The following is a 17,688-nucleotide window of genomic DNA, read 5'->3' as shown; positions in this document are numbered from 1 at the left end:
TCCTCATTTAGTCGTGTTCTTCACTTTTTGCACTACACTTCGATAAGCTCAAGGTTGGATATTAGGGTAAGTTTACATAGGATTCGACATAAAGGACAATATTGCGGTTCGCCCATGTAGGTGGTGATGATGGTATCGGGATGTACAGGTAGGTCAGCAGTATAAATAAATGCTACACGAGATGGGACCAAGATGGGGACCATTGAGCCCGCGGCCGGATTGTACCGGTCTGACTTCCGAGAATTTCAGTCTGTTATCTAGGTGCAGTAAGTATCTGATTGGAGAAGAAGTCGGTAGTTCCTTTTTGTTGATGCACAAATTTTTCCTCATTCATTCTTGTCCTCTATTGTTAGCACCAGTCTTTGATAAGCTCACAGTGTTCTTTGGTTGCTTGGATAGGATTCGGGTTAAAAGACAATATTGTGATATCATCCACACAGACGGTATTGGGATGTGTATGAAAGTCGGCAGTGTATACAGGATGGTACCAAAAATGCTCCCATGCGGGACGCCGGATTGTATTGATCGGATATCTGACTTCTCGTTGCCGCACTTCATTCTTAAGCAGCGGTCGATTAGATTGGATTTCAGCACTTTTAGGAAGCGTTTAAGTATAAAAGGCCAAATCCTGTCAAAAACCTGGGATACATCTAGAAACGCACCCAAGCAATACTTTATTCTCTAGGGGAGATGGTGTAGATAAATCTGTCACCTTGTCGTATTGTGGAATGATGAGGACGGAAGCGAATTATTTCATCAGTATCTAGGGTGGGTTTTAAGCTCTAATGAGTAAATAACACGGTACATTTTTTTCGCTCAGTTTTGTCCTCCACTTTTTCCACCAGTTGGAAGTATCTTGGACAGGATTCGGGAAGCATAGGAAAGTAATCAGTACAAATAGTATACAGAATGGGGCCAAGAATGTTCCCTTGTGGGACTCCGGCTTGTATCAGGCTGCAGAGAGTACTCGTTGCAGCATTTCACTCTGAACAGCGATCAGTTAAAAAAGATTCCGTGACAAGAGATTAAAGAGCGGGTATGAAACGAGGATGCCTGGAAAAGTCTAGACCAAATGAGGTTATATATTATTCCTGTACCTTAATTACTTTGTGTATTTTTTGTCAAAAGTTTTATGCCTATCCCGTTTAATAATGTATGTTTGTTCCATTTTTTGTTTGTTGTAATATAAAACAGAAGGGACAAATAGATAAAATTGTGTAAACCTGGTTATTGCATGTATTTACTGTATGTACATTCACTGTTTTTTGCTATAAATTTTTATTATAATATTTGCTCTCTTTGTGTTTTACATATTTTACTGCTTACTCTAATTCTTTGCAAAGTAATGTAACTATAAACCAATCTCGTTGGGCGATGAAAATTTAAAGCGTCTGACTTTACACGTTCCAATGTCTCATTTATTCGCCTAATTTTCAATGGTAACACTCAACAGAGATTATCGGATCTGCTAATAAGCCTTGGTTTGTGTGTCGTGTTCGCTGATAAGATAATAGGCTGTTTCCAAACAATAGTAGGTTTTTTACATCTACCCCACCTGAAATTCTTCTTTCAACAATGAAATTTACACTGACAGGTAAAAAATTCCACCCGCTTGTAATATAACTTGATTTGTATATGTTTTTATATCGTTGACACCATGTTAAAGTGACGAATGTGAAAAGTGGAGAAATCCATATTCGTCACTTTAACATGGTGTCAACGATATATTAATCAAAGTTTCACGTTTTTAAACGACAGATAAAATTTATTTTAATTAAATTTTTAATTAACACTTTAATAGTGCGTTTATCCTCCTCTTGCCTTAATTACATCTCAAAGACCCTCGGCACACCAGTCTGGCGATGTCTCTTTGCTGGAGGATAGCCCATTCTTCACGAAGAGACCTTTCAAAATTGTGGAGTGTATCAGGAAGTAATTGTCGTGCTCTTATTCGTCTTTTGAGGTTATCCCATAAATGTTGGAGGGTTCAAGTCTGGAGAACGGGCCGGCCAGGCTAAGACCCTGATGTTATGTTGTTGAAGGTACGTTTGTACTATGCGAGCGACATGTGGGCGGGCTTTATCTTGCATTAGAATAGGATTGTCGCTGATTTAATCGAGGATAGGCAACGCATGATGTTCCAAAATTTCATCCACATAGCGAATGGTCGTCAAAGAACCCTCCACGAACAACAACCAATGTAGCTCAGTGATGGTGTGTGCGACTCTCCCGCCCACATCATCACTGAGCTACACTGCAAAGGCTGGCTCTGGGAAAAATTACAGGCTTCATACCTTTCATTTCCCCTTCCCCACACTCTTTCACGCCCATCTGGAGATCATAGAGCAAATCTACACTCATCTGTAAAAAGTACAGCAGATCAATCGTTCATAGACCAATGGCTGTGTTCTCGAGCAAACGGAAGCCGTCCAACTCTTTGTTCTGGTCCACTCTGGTCCTTTTACCGGGCGGAAAGCCATCAATTCATACTGATTTAATCTTCTTGGAGCAGTGCGTTCAGAAATCTGGACACCTCGAACTTCCTGGAGCTGATGAATCGCTTGAATAACAGTGAGGTTCCGGTTTCGCAAAATTCTCAGTCAAAAAACTGTCATCCTGTTGTTCTGTTACCCTTGGGTGTCCAGAACCGGGCCAATGGTAGGACCCAGTTGCTAGAAAACGTCTCGCAGTGTTTCGTAGGGAACTCCGATGGCAATAGCCGCAACCTGATGGAACGTCCTTCATCAATAAGTGCCACACCACGCACAACATCCTCAGCATTATCCTAGTTTTCGATTAAGGATTAAGTATGTTTACCTCTAATTCCCAATTTAAAACAGCATAAACAAATATTTATTGGTAAAAACAACGAGACCAATTTAGGGCAGGATTTTCTTTATCGAGAAAATGATGGATGGAATTGGATGGAATATTTTGCTTGTCAGTGGACTCGAGAATACTTATAACAAATTTTTATGAGTGGGAATCGGATAATACATAATTTAATTAAAGAAGCAAAAAGAAATATTCACATTGGAGATTTATTGTGTGCAATTATTCAAATGTACTTCAAAATATCCCCTTCTTTTGAAACCAACTGTTGATTTTGGTTTTTAGGTTCAGCTTTTATTTTTTATTTTGACTTATTTTTTTAAGAACATCATCTATCCGTGATAGAAATAGGAAATAAATATATTTAAAATAACTGAACACATAAAAAATAAACACCTTTTTTTGGTATAAAACACTGTGTCACATTACTAAATAATAAGTCTGAAAAGATGCAAGTTAACAAACTTATGCTTCCGAAGTGGTTTTTCAGTTTCAAAAACTATCAGTTAAAACGTTAACAAATTGTAGAACAATACACGGAAGAAAAAAAATCTTAAAATTTGAAAGAAAACGTACACAATTTAAATGTCGATTTTGAAAAAAGGGAAAAAAAGATAGTTGGACTACAGGTTTAAAATCGTTCACAATTCAACGTAACGGACATCATTTTCCTCATGTCCAGTCGGTCCACTTTTGTCCACCCCTTGGTAACAGATGCATCTTCAAGAAATCAAGGATGGTTGGACGTCAAGGGGGTTCGCTTGCAAAACCGGTTCTGCAGGGGATGCATGGGGTGCGCAGGTGGCTTGACGGATAAAAGTAATAGGAATGAAGTCTATTGTTAAGTCCTACCGACTACTTCCTTCCTGCTAACGCCGTTAAACTCGTACTTTGGCAAAACGTCTTTGATCAGTTTCAAAATTAAACAATTATGGTTAATAGTTGGGTGTTCATGGCCTGACGGATTGGAAAACACTATCATCTCGTATCCATTTAGTAGAGATTCTACTTAAAAAAAAAGAAGTATTTTAATCATTTGACCACATTTGTAAAAATTACTAAAATTTTCAGACTTCAGATCTTCCGTTTCGCCAGTTTGTAGCTTGGTAATGTGAAGTGCCTTTTGTTCATTTCCTGTAGCAGTGAAATCGAAATTAGCTCAAGCAGTTGCATTCTGACTATGGGAAATTTAGAGGTGATGATGGGTTGATGGACGAGTTCTTCATTGAAAATGGTCCAATGCTGAAATTGAACAAACCCGCGAGTGATGGCGGACCCAATAAGTGACCCTATGCTGGTTCATTATGGGAAATTTATCGATAAAAGGATAATTTTAAGTTTATCACTGAAATCGCTCAAATTTTGAAAGATATTCTCCTAGAGACCCGAGCTTCCAGATAGTTTTGCTCAGAGATGCTCTTGACTGCGTCTTATGATAAAAGTTCACTAAAAAATTTTAAACATTGTAGAATGAACTCATCGGAAATAAACCCCATTAGCACAATTTTCTTACTTTCTGTCAGAAAAACACGTCATTTGAAAAATATAACAAAATTTCTGGATTTAAACTCACTAAACACTTTAACCGGTTTTGGAATTTTAGAAAGCCTGATTTAAACAATGCATGACAATTCAACCATAAAAGTGGATTAATTTGAAAACGGATTGCAGTTACAGTTCAATAATTTCAATCTTTAAAGAACTTTAAGAGCTTACTTATCATGATATTTATAATTTACTACTACTAATAACTGATAATTTCGTCTTCCTAACTCATCTCTTAAATATTGAACACATCGATTTGAACATGACACAGCGAGGCCAGGCGGACCAAAATGATATTAATGGCCAAATTACAGATTCACCCGCAGACCACATGGAGAAATCTCACAATGAAACGTACATAATTACTATACATAATACATAACAAAATAATAACTACTGAAATCTCCCAATTTATCAGAAATTTTGTAATATGTGACATGAACGAGCCAAATGACAGTCTCAAAAGAAGGCTATGTCATTTGACGCACAGCTTTTAATGTCCAAATAGTCTAACAGGTTTTCCCGAGTCATTGGTCAATCTGATGAGTTAAAATGCGTACTTTGTTTAACATTTGAAATTAAATAGATTGGAAAAATCCAGAATATTTCAATTGTATGGTAGTAGCACGATAAAAAAAGTTACGTTCATTTGTTAAATAACAGCAATTTCTATTGATTTGAATTCAAAACAGCGAGGAAAAGCGGACCAAAATGATTTACCGAAGAAATTACAGGTTCATCGCCTCGCAGATCACAAGGAGAGATCTCACAATGAAACGTATAATCAGTGGTAGCGTATATTATGGAACTTACTGAAAAAAATCGAAATCTCCCGATTTATCATAATTTTTGTGATATATCATGAAGTTTTTATATAAGAGGCCGATTATTTTTTTCCAGAATATTTCAATTGTACGGCAGTAAAGCGACAAAAAAAGCTCGTCTGTTAAGTATTCGCACTTCGTTTTGAAGTATGTTGTTGATGACTATGAGTTTCTAATTCGTCAGAATTCCATCAATATCGGTGAGGAATAATTATGATGGAGAAGAAAACTAATTTCATATATTGCGTCATCAGAGACCAATATTTTGGTTTATATTCGACCTGCATTTTCACCAACGTCAGGCAATTAAGTGAATAGTTTTAGTTCTTCATCTACATAATCTCCATATGAAACTCTGAGGAATTGTATGTATTCATGATCGTTATGGAAGTTTTCAATTTATAAAAATGACGCAATGAAAATGATTTTTTAAAATAATTTTAATCCGTTAAAAAGCGTATTTTGACAATATTGTTGCAAAATATACAAATTTATGTATTAATTTTTACAATTTTGGCCTTAACGTGTAACTTATAGAATAAGGGTTTTTTTACAATTGCATTAACAAGTCAGGGATTTAAAAGGAAGGCCGGCTTTGGTTTTTGCCAAAGCTTCCATTATCTCTTTTTGTGACATGATATTTTTCAAAAGGAGTCCAAGCAAGAGTTGCTGTTTGGCGTTGCCGATGAAAGGGGAGTCGAGGAAGGCCGGAAATCCTCTGTAGCCGTCTGCAATGGTGTAGAGCGGTGGCCGGACCAGCCCGAGGACCTCCCTGCCGAAATCGCCCCGCGACACCGTTGACCTTTCGATCTCCTCGATCTGCTGCAAGCTGATTTTTTTGACGTAGAAATAGAGGAGTGTGTTGGTCGTCCGACTAAGGTGGACGTACAAAAGGTCCTCCGGGCCGAGGACGACCCTGTTCATCTCGATCCCCGACTCTTCAACTAATTCCCGGTTGATCGTCTGCACAGGAGTCTCGCCCGGGTCGACCATCCCTCCGGGGAATCCGATGTGACCGTCGAACCGCCACTGCATGTGTACAGCTGCCCGTGGGAAATAAACCTTGTCGTATTCTTTGAAGGGGAGAGTGGCGTCTGCGTAGAGCATGCAATGGGCCGCTTGTCGGCAGTCGTGGAACTGCATCCCGGAGAGTATCTGCCCGGTGACATCGATAAATTCTCCGTCACCGGTGAAAATGTTCGTGTCCATCGCGAGTCGAGTCGACTACGTAAAGCGCATCCTCGTAGTGTCAGTGGTTAAAACGGAAAGCAAATCGCAACTGGGGTGCAAGGAGTGAGGAACAGGATAGTCAGGTCCACTTACAAATCTAGTTTTCTCTATCCTTTACTTCAGCTTCTCATCGCTAGTTTAATCAAGTGGTGGGGCATCCCACCTTGGCTGACGTTATTCGATCGGCTACGTCATACATCGAGAACTGCTAAACCGGTTCCGAACCCTTTTACAACAAAAGCGATATTATTTCCCTAGTTTATGGACCTGTTTTAGAGTTTTATGAATGAATTTTATATCAGAACGCATCTTGCATTATGCGAACGATCACAGGTATTCAGTATTCACCCTCATTGCCGAGTTGAACACGGTTGATCGTGAGATACAGACCCCCCAACTTTCCCGAGGTCGAAATTTCAGTGAAAGTCCTTAAATTTATACTAAGGTAGAAAGAAACCAGGTATTCCACGGTTCAATTTATTTAGATATGTTTTATGATTTTCGTTCGTTTTTAAGATTATTAAATTAAACTACCATGGAATACCTGGTTTCTTTCACCTGAATATACTATCTCACTGTGGACTCAACTATGAATCCAATGTACAGTGGAAACCCGTTTTTCCGGACTCCGATGATCCGGACTTCCGGATTATCCGGACCCGTTTGTTAAAATATTTTTTATAAATTATTTGGAGATCGTGAGATGCGGTCTGGGGTAGTAGTTTATATTGGTGTAGTCTCACCATCTCCAAATAATCATTAATTAACGATCACTAAACATCACATATTTTTTATAAATTTTTCATAATTCTAAATGTATATATATTAATTTTTTAAAATTCGTAATTCAGCTATGGGACATTTAATTCGTCGTTCGAAATTCGTAAATGCCACCAAATTGCCCTTCCACTACTCACACGATCGAGGAGAGGCACGTTTCTGTTAAAAAATAAATAAATAAATAAGCAAATAAAAGAAAAAATAAATTGTAAAAAATAAATAAATAAAAGGTGTATACTATTTTAAAAGATATGAAATTGTTGTGTCGTGTTGTTCGTACGCTGGCTTCCAATGAAAAGGTTTTTTTTTATTACGTATATTTTCATTAGGTATTTTTTACGTATAAATATTTCGAGAAACGCGTATCGGGACAACAAAAATAAAAATAATAAAAATTATGTATTACTTTAAATGTTACTTGATATACGAATAAAAGAGTTCACTTTATGTGTTTTTTCCGTTTTTATGACACGATACTAATAAAATCATAAATTTTCGGATTATCCGGACTTTCGATCATACGGACAAGTCCTGGTCCCTTCAAGTCCGGAAAAAATGGATTTCTACTCCACGCGGGACTTTGTTTTAATGTATCTTTCTAAGTCGATGCGAAGAGCTAGAATGGCTTTCTAATATAATGTCTCGATTTTCAAATTCTTCTTTTCTTCAGTTCACTTCGGTCTATTCATGGTCCAAAAAATTGTCCATATGAACCAAACGATGGGCTCTCATACTTTCTTAATTTGAAGCTAAATTTTTTAAATTCACTAGTTTTCGTGGACCGCTTGACCAATTCATATCTTTCAATTAATTAATGTTTTTAGTTGAGATAAAAAATTTTACTTAATTTTTTAATTGTTTTAGTTTTTTTTATTCATCTATTTATTTATACTCCAGATCGATCCCCATTAAACTGAGGAATTATTTTTTGCACACTGAAGTTCGAAACGAATATATTTTATATTTCATTTATGGAAAACATACACATATTAATGGTTATAGAACGAAAATAAATTAATGTCCCAAGGTAATTAATGGCATTTCCTGTTGATTTGAACGCAAAACAGCGAGGATAGGCGGACCAAATTACAAGTTCATCACTTCGCAGACCGCACGGAGAAATCTCACAATGGTTGCTAATGTAATAATGTCGAATATTATGAAACTTACTGAATAAAATGAAATCTCATAATTTATCACGATTTTTGTGATATATGGCATAAACGAACCAATGCTGGGCTCTCAAACTCTCTTACTTCGAAACTTTTGAATTGTTTTAGGTTTTTTGTACATTTATGTATTGTCCAGATCCTGAAAATACAATTTGAATCTCTAAAAACGTACTGAAAACAATTTCACTCTCACAATTTATCACAATTTTTGTGATATATGACATGAACAAACCGAATTTTTATGAAAGAGCCCAATTATTTTACATTAAAACATTCTCAAACTAAAAGAAATATGTTTTCATATTTAATGTTATATAATTTTAAGTTTTAATTATAATTAATTTTCATATGATTTTTAAGTGCTCAATTGTTTGAGTGTAAGAAATGTAAAACTTCCTAACAACATAATTTACGAATCGAATTCCAAATCAGAACAGGCAATGTTAAAGTAATAATAAAAAATAACAACAATAAAACTAATATATTCAATGAGCCCTACATAATTTTTACAATTCAGTTTTGAATTTTTGACAGTTTAGTGATAAACGATTTATTTAATCTGGCCACAATTATGGTGGAAAGATTACAAAGTGGGGCAATAAAGTTCAATCGAGCTTTCTTTCCCAAGTGTTATAACAATATAAAACTAACGGCCGGGTTTTAGCTGTGTGCAAAAACACACATTGTTCATAAAAAGTGAAGAATGAAAAACCTAAAACATGAAAAATCCTTTTTTGTAAATTTGCAATATTAAACAGTGCAAAAGTTAGTTTTTAAATCAGTGTAAATAACGAAAAACTTATGTACATCCCGATGTAAAATAATCAACATTTGACTAAAAAGGTCAGGAACAATTTATTTACATGTTTAAATATATATATTTGGTACATAAATACATTTTTTAAATTTAATAATAAAAAAGTAGGAAGTTTATGGGCCGACCAACAGCTGAGGTCATCGCCGACCTTCTGCGTGTTTCCTTCTTTTTCTCTTCTTTCGCGCATATTTTAAACTGCGGCCATTTGAGCGTCTCGATTTCAGATATAAACTACGTTGATATCCTAGAATGCTAGTCTCTCGTTTGAACTTCAGGTTGTCAAATACAGAATAGAAACAAAACATACAATACATATATATATACATCACCACAAACATAGATGTCTGGTCACATTCACTCCTCCAGAGTACTCAATATTCCTCAGGGCGGGGTTATAAGCCAACCCCTTCCTTTCACGCTAATAAATTACTTTTACTCTCCAGACGTCACACAGTCACCCCTAGAGTACTCGATATTCCTCGGAGCGGGCTTAAGTCACCCCTTCCTTTCATGCTAATAAATTACATTCATTCGAATAAATTAACATAAAGTCAAACACAAACACACATAACAAAACAACATAAACTAATTATACAAAGACTACGCACAGGTCCGATGATATGCCAAAATATTATCTATATACATCAAGCCTTCTAAAATTGACAAGGTGCTCGACCGTTATTCAATCCTTGCATAACGGGCACCTACGAGGTCGCTTTCCGGCCAGAAGGTGCCCGTGCGTTATTCTTGTATGACCTATGCGTAGTCTTGTCAGCATGGTCTTTTCCCTTTTCGAACTGTTCTCCGTTGACCAGGAACCGACTTCTTTCTTAACCTGCCACGTTTAGCAGTTATTTCTATTTTTTAAATTTAATTTTTAATACTCATAAAAATGTACGACGTTTTGCAAGCTAACAAAATATGCAATGACAGAAATCCAGTTAAGACTTTTAACATGTAAGATAAATATAAATATAGTTGCCTGTAAATATTTAAAATAAAAACAAAAGAATATGGGTGGGAGTAATAATTATCAGCATTTTAACAAAGCAACATAGATAATATTTAAATGAAGGAGAAGGGATTCGTTATCAGTAACAGCGATACAAACACATAGAAAGATTACATTTTTATATCAGGATTATCCACACAATTCTCAAATATTTCTCTATTATATTTTTCCTCCCTCTTGCTAACCATTGAGACGTTGAATAGTCTCCAGGTTATAAGTACATGAACGTGTTAGAGAGTTAAAGAACGCGAATTTTTTCCCTTAGGGGAAAATAAAAATTCCATTAACAAAATCAGAAGTTAAGAAACAACATCTTCATAAACGGAAGGCCAAAATTTAGCCGTTGTTGAGATGTAAGTAAAGAATTAAATTTATGAAACTTTTTTTATGACATGATTTATAAAAACAGAATAGATAAACTTTTAAATTGGCTGTTTCCTTTCTCGAGCTGTTTTGTTCTGTCAGACGTATTTTAGCATTTTGCCACCTCCCCATGATGATCGGAGATGATCAGACATAAAAAATTTTAATGTTCAAGTGGTCTAACTAGTTTTCCCGAGTCATTGGTCAAACTTATGAGTTAAAATATCTATAATTTTCTGCGAGGACATTTCAATGTCATAACAACAGCACGATAAAAAAAGTTAATGTTCCTTTGCTAAATAATAGCAATTCCTATTGATTTGAACACGAAACAGCGAGGATAGGCGGACTACAGTAATCGGAAACGACCAATTATGGAACTTAATAAAAAAATGGAAATGTCACATTTTTGTAATATATGGCATGAACGAGCCAAATGATAGAGTCTCAAAAGAAGGCTATGCCTTAATTCGACTTAAGTACAGCTTTTAATGTTCCAATGGTCTAACTGCTTTCCCCGAGTCATTGGTCAAGCTTATGAGTTAAAATACCTATAATTTTTCGTGAGGACATTTCAATTTCATGACAACAGCACGATAAAAAAAGTTAATGTTCCTTTGCTAAATAATAGCAATTCCTATTGATTTGAACACGAAACAGCGAGGATAGGCGGACCACAATGGAACAACTCAGCTATGATGATCGGAGATGATCAGACATAAAAATATTAGAAGTTAAATTTTAGCGTTATCTTAAGGCTTAAATCACTCGTCTTTCGTTAGATTTATTGGAAAGGGTCGCAAACGATAACATATCACTCAACAGGCATGGTTGAATTTTATCTATCAGGCCTTACTACCTTTGCCTATCGAATATAAAGTGACTCAATCGATCTATCGCCTGTTATTACGCCCATGTTTGGGATTTCCATTCTTAACAGGTACTTTTGAACCTGGACTATTTTGATTTATGAAGAAACTGCTTTACCTTCTGCCACTCCACAATACGTGTTGTTACACCTGGAAAAAGAGGTCGAAATATTTTACCTGCATACTTTAAAACCTTTCTTTAAATTCTGCCTCAAGGTGATAAATTTGCCTCCCTTCCTATCCAAGTCTTAGAAATCGTAAAGAAAAATACCTTTTGGTACGTAAGCATTCCTCAATTCCCCAGTAAACCATCGCCTACCTGATTACAACATAGTACATATCCATTATATTTCGTGGTCCGATTGACTAAATAACTTCTTTCAATTAATTAATCTTTATGTAAGGTTTGAAATGAAAAATGGCAAAAAGGAGGAAAAATTCGAAAGGTGGGGTTGAGATGGGAAGTTGGTGTCCGAGTGGATCGAAGTCACGATAGCTCAAGTGGTTAGAGCAGCGGCGTATTTAGCCGAAGGTCGTGGGTTCGAATCCCGCAAGTGTCACTAACTTTTTCATTTCAACCAATACCTTACATATAGTACGTTATAGCAATTAATTAAGGTTTTTAGTTGAGATACAAAAAGTCAATGGCACGAACGGGATTCGAACCCACGTTATAGCTTTCTTCCGTCAAATTAACCCTTTACAACTAATTGAAAATTTATGGGTCGTGGCGGAGAGAAAAATCCAAAAATTTAAATGTTCCTCAAAGAGTGAGCTTATAAGAAATTACAAAAACAAAAAACACGGATAAAAACCAGACCTCAAGATGCATTAGATTTCGTAGAATGCATGCTAAGAAACCTTAGAAAATTCAGATATAACATACAAAATTATTAAAAATAGTGAAAATTTAATTATGTTATTTTTTTTGTATTTCTGTAAGTAGATAAATAATTTTTTGGCGTTCAAATATGTCATTTTTTTTGTATTTTACTATAACGCCTAATTATTTTTCAACAAATAATTACACGAAATATGTTGTTAAATTGTCAAGTTTTTTATCCCAAGAAGGTTTTAGTTATAAAATAAAATTAAAGGTGAAAATGAAAAAATGTATGAATAATTTGATGAATTCGCAAAAAAAGAAGCGTCTGTTTTCAATGTTTACCCAAAGTTTGAGGACAAAATTAATAATTGAAAAAAATCCATCCATCTTGTTCCAACAAGGCAATGACCCCCATCAGTCTGAAAAATTACCAATTACGACGTCGACAACCTTTTACCCACACCTCCACACTCACCTGACATAAAACCAATTGAACATTTATAGGTCACGGAGGGAAAAATCCAAAAATTTAAATGCTCCCAAGAAGTGAGAGCTTATAAGAAATTAAAAAAAAAAAACAAGGATCAGACCTCAATAGACATACAGAACAGTAGAATCATCACATACAAAAGTTTAAAAATTTTGAAAAATTGTAAATTTATTTTGGAAGATATGAATAATATGTTGTCGTTAAAATATATCATTTTTTGTCATTTTAATGTAACACCTATTAATTTTTTTAACAAATAATTAGATGAAACGTATTGTTGAATTGTCTAGTTTTTGTCTCAAGAAGGTTTCAGTTATCGAATAAAATTAAAGGTGAAAATGATGATGTATACATCATTAATAATTAAATGAACAATAAAAAAGACGTGCCTTAAATTCGTCTTAAGCATCGCTTTTGAATAGAAATGTTAAAAGTGGTGTGAGTATATCGTTTAATCTCTTTTGAAAATCCATTTATGTTTTCGTGGTAATTGACCAAGTTACTTCTTTCAATTGATTATTCTTTGTATGTAAGATCTTGGTTGATAAAAAAGTCAATGTCTCGAGCGGGATTCGAACCCACGACCTTCGGCTAAATACGCCGCTACTCACTTGAGCTATCGTGACTTCGATCCACTCGGACACCAACTTCCTATCTCAACCTACAACCTTTCGAATTTTCCCTGTTTTTGCCATTTTCAAATGTCGTGTCATCAGGATTCGATTCTGAGCGACTTATGAAGTGGCCACGGGGAGCTGTTAGTGAAGTACTACTTTTTTTACTTACTAAACATTATTCCATTTATGTTTTGGGGTCAATTGACCAAGTTACTTCTTTCAATTAATTATTATTTTTCTGTAAGGTCTTGGTAGAACAGCGGCGTATTTAGCCGAAGGTCGTGGGATAGAATCCCGCGCGTGACACTGACTTTTTTTCTCTCAACCAAAACTCTTTTAAAAAGTTGAATTTCACTCACACTTCACAGTTTAGTTTGAAACTGTGCGCAAGAACTTTTTGTACGTGTTTTTTAGTGACCGGTTGTTTAATAATTTGTTGGATACTGAGGAGCGGTCAAGAATGAGGTAGTTTAAATAAACACATATTTTTCTAAACTACCTCATCATTTTCTGCTCCTCATGAATCAAACAAAATAAAAAATCCTTTTGAATGTTTACTGAAATGTTTGTACAGCTTTTTCCAAAGGAATCGGTTAGGCTTTTTATTCAAAGTGCTTACGTTGTCTAGCGTCTCAAATTACATAGCAGATTGCCTATCCGCCCCTACAGTGTCGGGGAAATACATTTTATTTTTCAATTGTTAACACATGTCAGTATAAATTACGGTAGCATGAAAAAATTTAATGGTCCTCTGTTAAATAATTTCAATTTCTTTTGATACGAACACAAAACAGCGAGGATAGGCGGACCGCAGTAATAGGTAACGACCAATTTTGGAACTTACTAAAAAAATGAAATATAGAAATCTCACTTTTTTGTAATACATGGCATGAACGAGCCAAATGATAGACTCTCAAAAGAAGGCTATGTCATTATCCGACTTAAGCACAGCTTTTAATGTTCAAATGGTCTAACAGGTTTTTCGTCAATCTTTAAAAATGCCCACGTTCTTTAACATTTCAAAATAAACAGATTTTTTTCCGAATATTTCAATTGTATGGTAGTAACACGATAAAAAATTTAACGTTTCTCTGTTACATAATAGCAGTTTCTATTGATTTGAACATAAAACAGCGAGGAAAAGCGGACCAAAATGATTTACCGAAGAAGTTACAGGTCCATCACCTCGCAGACCACAAGGAGAAATTCCACAATGAAACGTATATAATTACTAATATTGTATATTATGGAACTTACTGAAAAAATCCATTATATTTAGTGGTCTATTGACCAAATTACTTCTTTCAATTTATTAATCCCTTTATGTACGGTTTTGGTTGAAATGAAAAATCCGATCGAAGTCACGATAGCTCAACTGGTCGAGCAGCGGCGTATTTAGCCGAAGGTCGTGGGTTCGAATCCTACTCGTGGCACTAGCTTTTTCATTTCAACCAAAACCTTTCATAAAATGATTAATTAATTGAATTTACTGAAAAAAAATTGAAATTTCGCAATTTATCATAATTTTTGTGATATATGACATGAAATGTTTGTATAAGAGGCCGATTATTTTATATCAAAAACTAAAATCTTGTTTTCATATTTATTTTATATAATTTTAAAGTTTAATTATAATTAATTTACGTATGGTGTTTAAGAAATCAATTGTTTCATACTTTAATAAAACATCTCAAATTAAAATAACCGTCATTTGTTTTTATATTTAATTTTATATCATTTTTGATATAAATTGTAATTAATTTTCAAATATACAGGGATTGCACTTTACATGCTTATATTTCGTACAGTCTCGTAAGTTTTTAATCCTTTAAAGAAAGGGGAATTGGAAATTTAAAAAAAGTTAATTTGAAGTTAAAAATAGTTAATTTGATATTACAAAATGTTAATTTATAGTTAAAAAATGTTAATTTGAAATGAAGAAAGGTTAAATTTGTGCAAAAAAAGGATTAATTTGAAAATATTTCTAATTCAACATTTAGTTTACACTTACATGTCGTCATGCATTTAACGGTGTAATTACGCTTACTTTTTTCCGTTCATACTATTTACACACCTTTTCTACATAGTTTACTTTTGTTTTCATTTTGTGCTCTGTTATTGTAACCTCTATTTTTAAGTTTTATTTCATTTTTATCTTATTTTTGATGCGATTTTTTAAAGAAGTGTTATCACTGGACAACTACTCCTACAAGTGACTCAAACGATATATTCGGAGTACTATATAGAAAACATTTACTTATTACAATATTTGTATTTATAATATATTTATAAATAACAAAAAGTTTAATATTTTTGTAAAATTACACCTCAACTTCCGGCTGACGGATTAATCCAAGTCGTATTGTTGGAATTCAGTATATTAATATTTTATTTTTTCTTAATTTTTTTACAATACTAATTAATATTAATATACACTAATAATAATTAAAACAAAGTTATTATAGTTAAAATTAATTACTCCACTGGAGTTCGCTAAACCCGAAATTGCAGTGACACATCAAAAACAGCGAGGATAGGCGGACAGAGATGATTTAGGCACACTATTCCATTAAAAAGCAACGCCAAACCGACGCCTACAAAACATTTTTAATTGTTCAGCAGAGCAACAATTAATTAAAACAGTTGTAAATTTCTGACTAATACGGACGCATTTTCAAGGCTCGTAAACGCCTCCCTGTTAAAAGAAGGACATACGATAAAAACAGACGATAGATTAAATATTCAACGAAATTTTATGAAAGGACAGCACAAAAACAAAGCAAAACATCAACATAAACATATCAATTCTACCAAGGCAAAATCAATTAATACAGTTAGTGATCGTTTGAAACCTAGAATGCCTTGCCCTCCTTTTGGCCAACGATAAATTTTTTTTTTTAATTTTTTTTAATTTAAATTATTTATAAATTTTCCTCGCTGGTTTGTTTCAAGTCCATGGCATATGAGTTTTTAAAAGCACATGGACCATCTCCTTTTCCCTCTTCCTTTTCTTTTTCCCGTTTCCTTTTTTTCTCTTTCTGCTTTTCATTCATAATGTAGTTTCATCATTCGATTATAAATCATTAATATTTAAAAAATATATTATTTTCATTATTGTTTTGTATATTTTATTATATGTTTTATTATTACTGCTGTCATTATTTTATTTTTGCTATTATTACTGTTTGTACAATTAGAATAAATAACTAACATCATAAACAAAAACTTGATAAAAGTAAAAGCAGTTCGAAATTATCAAAGGGGAAAAGAACATCGAAAAGGAAAGAAAAGCCGAACTCTATTAACAACCTCATAAAATCATAAATATCCCGTATATCCCATAAAATTGGTTATATGGAGAATAAACAAAATCAAAATTCAGTAACGAAGAAAACTATTGTGAGTCGGAAAGCAAAAATTGGCGACAAGTCTGATAATTCGACTAAAATATTTTCACCTAAATAAACAAACAACACATACATACATCCAGAGAGAGAGAGAGAGAGAGAGAAAGTGAGGTGAGAGAGAGAGAGAGAGAGAGAGAGAGAGAGAGAGAGAGATGAGAGAGAGAGAGAGAGAGAGAGAGAAAGAAAAAGAGAGAGAGAGAGAAAGTGAGGTGAGAGAGAGAGAGAGAGAGAGAGAGAGAGAGAGAAACAAAGAGAGAGAGAGAAAGTGAGGTGAGAGAGAGAGAGAGAGAAAAAATAAACAAAGAGAGAGAGAGAGAGAAAGTGAGAGAGAAAGAGAGAGAGAGAGAGGTTTTTTAGCCCATAACCTGAGAGACTTGAAAGAAAAGATAAAAGTTCCACACCCTTCTAAAAACGTCACCCTATCAAAGTATTATGCCTATGTTGTGGCCAACCTCACTCCACTCTTACTTTTATGAGCGACACTGGTCATTCATTTTTATTGCTTAACACTTGGCCCATTTCTGAATCAGCAATGAGTACTCTGGAACTTTTTTTTCTATTCTTCTGAGTACTCTACCTTCCTTTCATTCACCTTTCCTGTGTGAACACACATGGTCCAAATGTTTTAATCCTCATTCAGAAAATGGCGAAGTGTTAAGCAATAAAAATAAAAGAACGGTGTTGCCCATAATTGCTACGAATTACAATTCTAAAGATAAATAGGAACAAACATGAATCGGCGATAGGAACAGATAGACACACAGCACTGGAGTCAGATGAATACTAAATAGATTGAATAGCGTATTTTTTTGTCGTCTGATATGCTAATATTCCTATTGTTAGGGAAATTTGTGCCGTTATTTGCACGCTTTTATTCCAAAAAGTAGTACAAACTCATATCAAC

General features: G+C 34.5%; 2 protein-coding genes across 4 annotated transcripts in view; one reads left to right on the top strand and one right to left on the bottom strand.

The window, feature by feature from the left end:
- Positions 1-17,688, top strand: part of LOC106669817 (monocarboxylate transporter 9-like) — a 29,998-nt gene that overhangs the window by 4,481 nt on the left and 7,829 nt on the right. Inside the window, exon 1 of one of the 3 annotated variants that reach the window (XM_014399576.2) lies at positions 6,425-6,514. The exons of 1 other annotated variant lie outside the window; for it this stretch is intronic. The gene's annotated coding sequence lies outside the window, so the exon portion shown is untranslated. Of the gene's footprint in view, positions 1-6,424; positions 6,515-10,423; positions 10,566-17,688 lie in introns of those variants that run through there. One more of the 3 variants, XM_014399575.2, reaches the window with a different exon arrangement.
- Positions 5,763-6,410, bottom strand: LOC106669818 (U8 snoRNA-decapping enzyme-like). Its single transcript, XM_014399578.2, has one exon. The coding sequence runs from the start codon at positions 6,408-6,410 to the stop codon at positions 5,763-5,765; it is 648 nt and encodes a 215-aa protein (XP_014255064.1).

Source organism: Cimex lectularius, unplaced genomic scaffold (assembly GCF_000648675.2).
Source record: "Cimex lectularius strain Harlan isolate CLEC.00 unplaced genomic scaffold, Clec_2.1 scaffold76, whole genome shotgun sequence".
NCBI classification, from domain to species: domain Eukaryota; kingdom Metazoa; phylum Arthropoda; class Insecta; order Hemiptera; family Cimicidae; genus Cimex; species Cimex lectularius.
The sequence above is the reverse complement of the archived record's forward strand: the minus strand, read 5'-3'. Positions and strand labels throughout refer to the sequence as shown.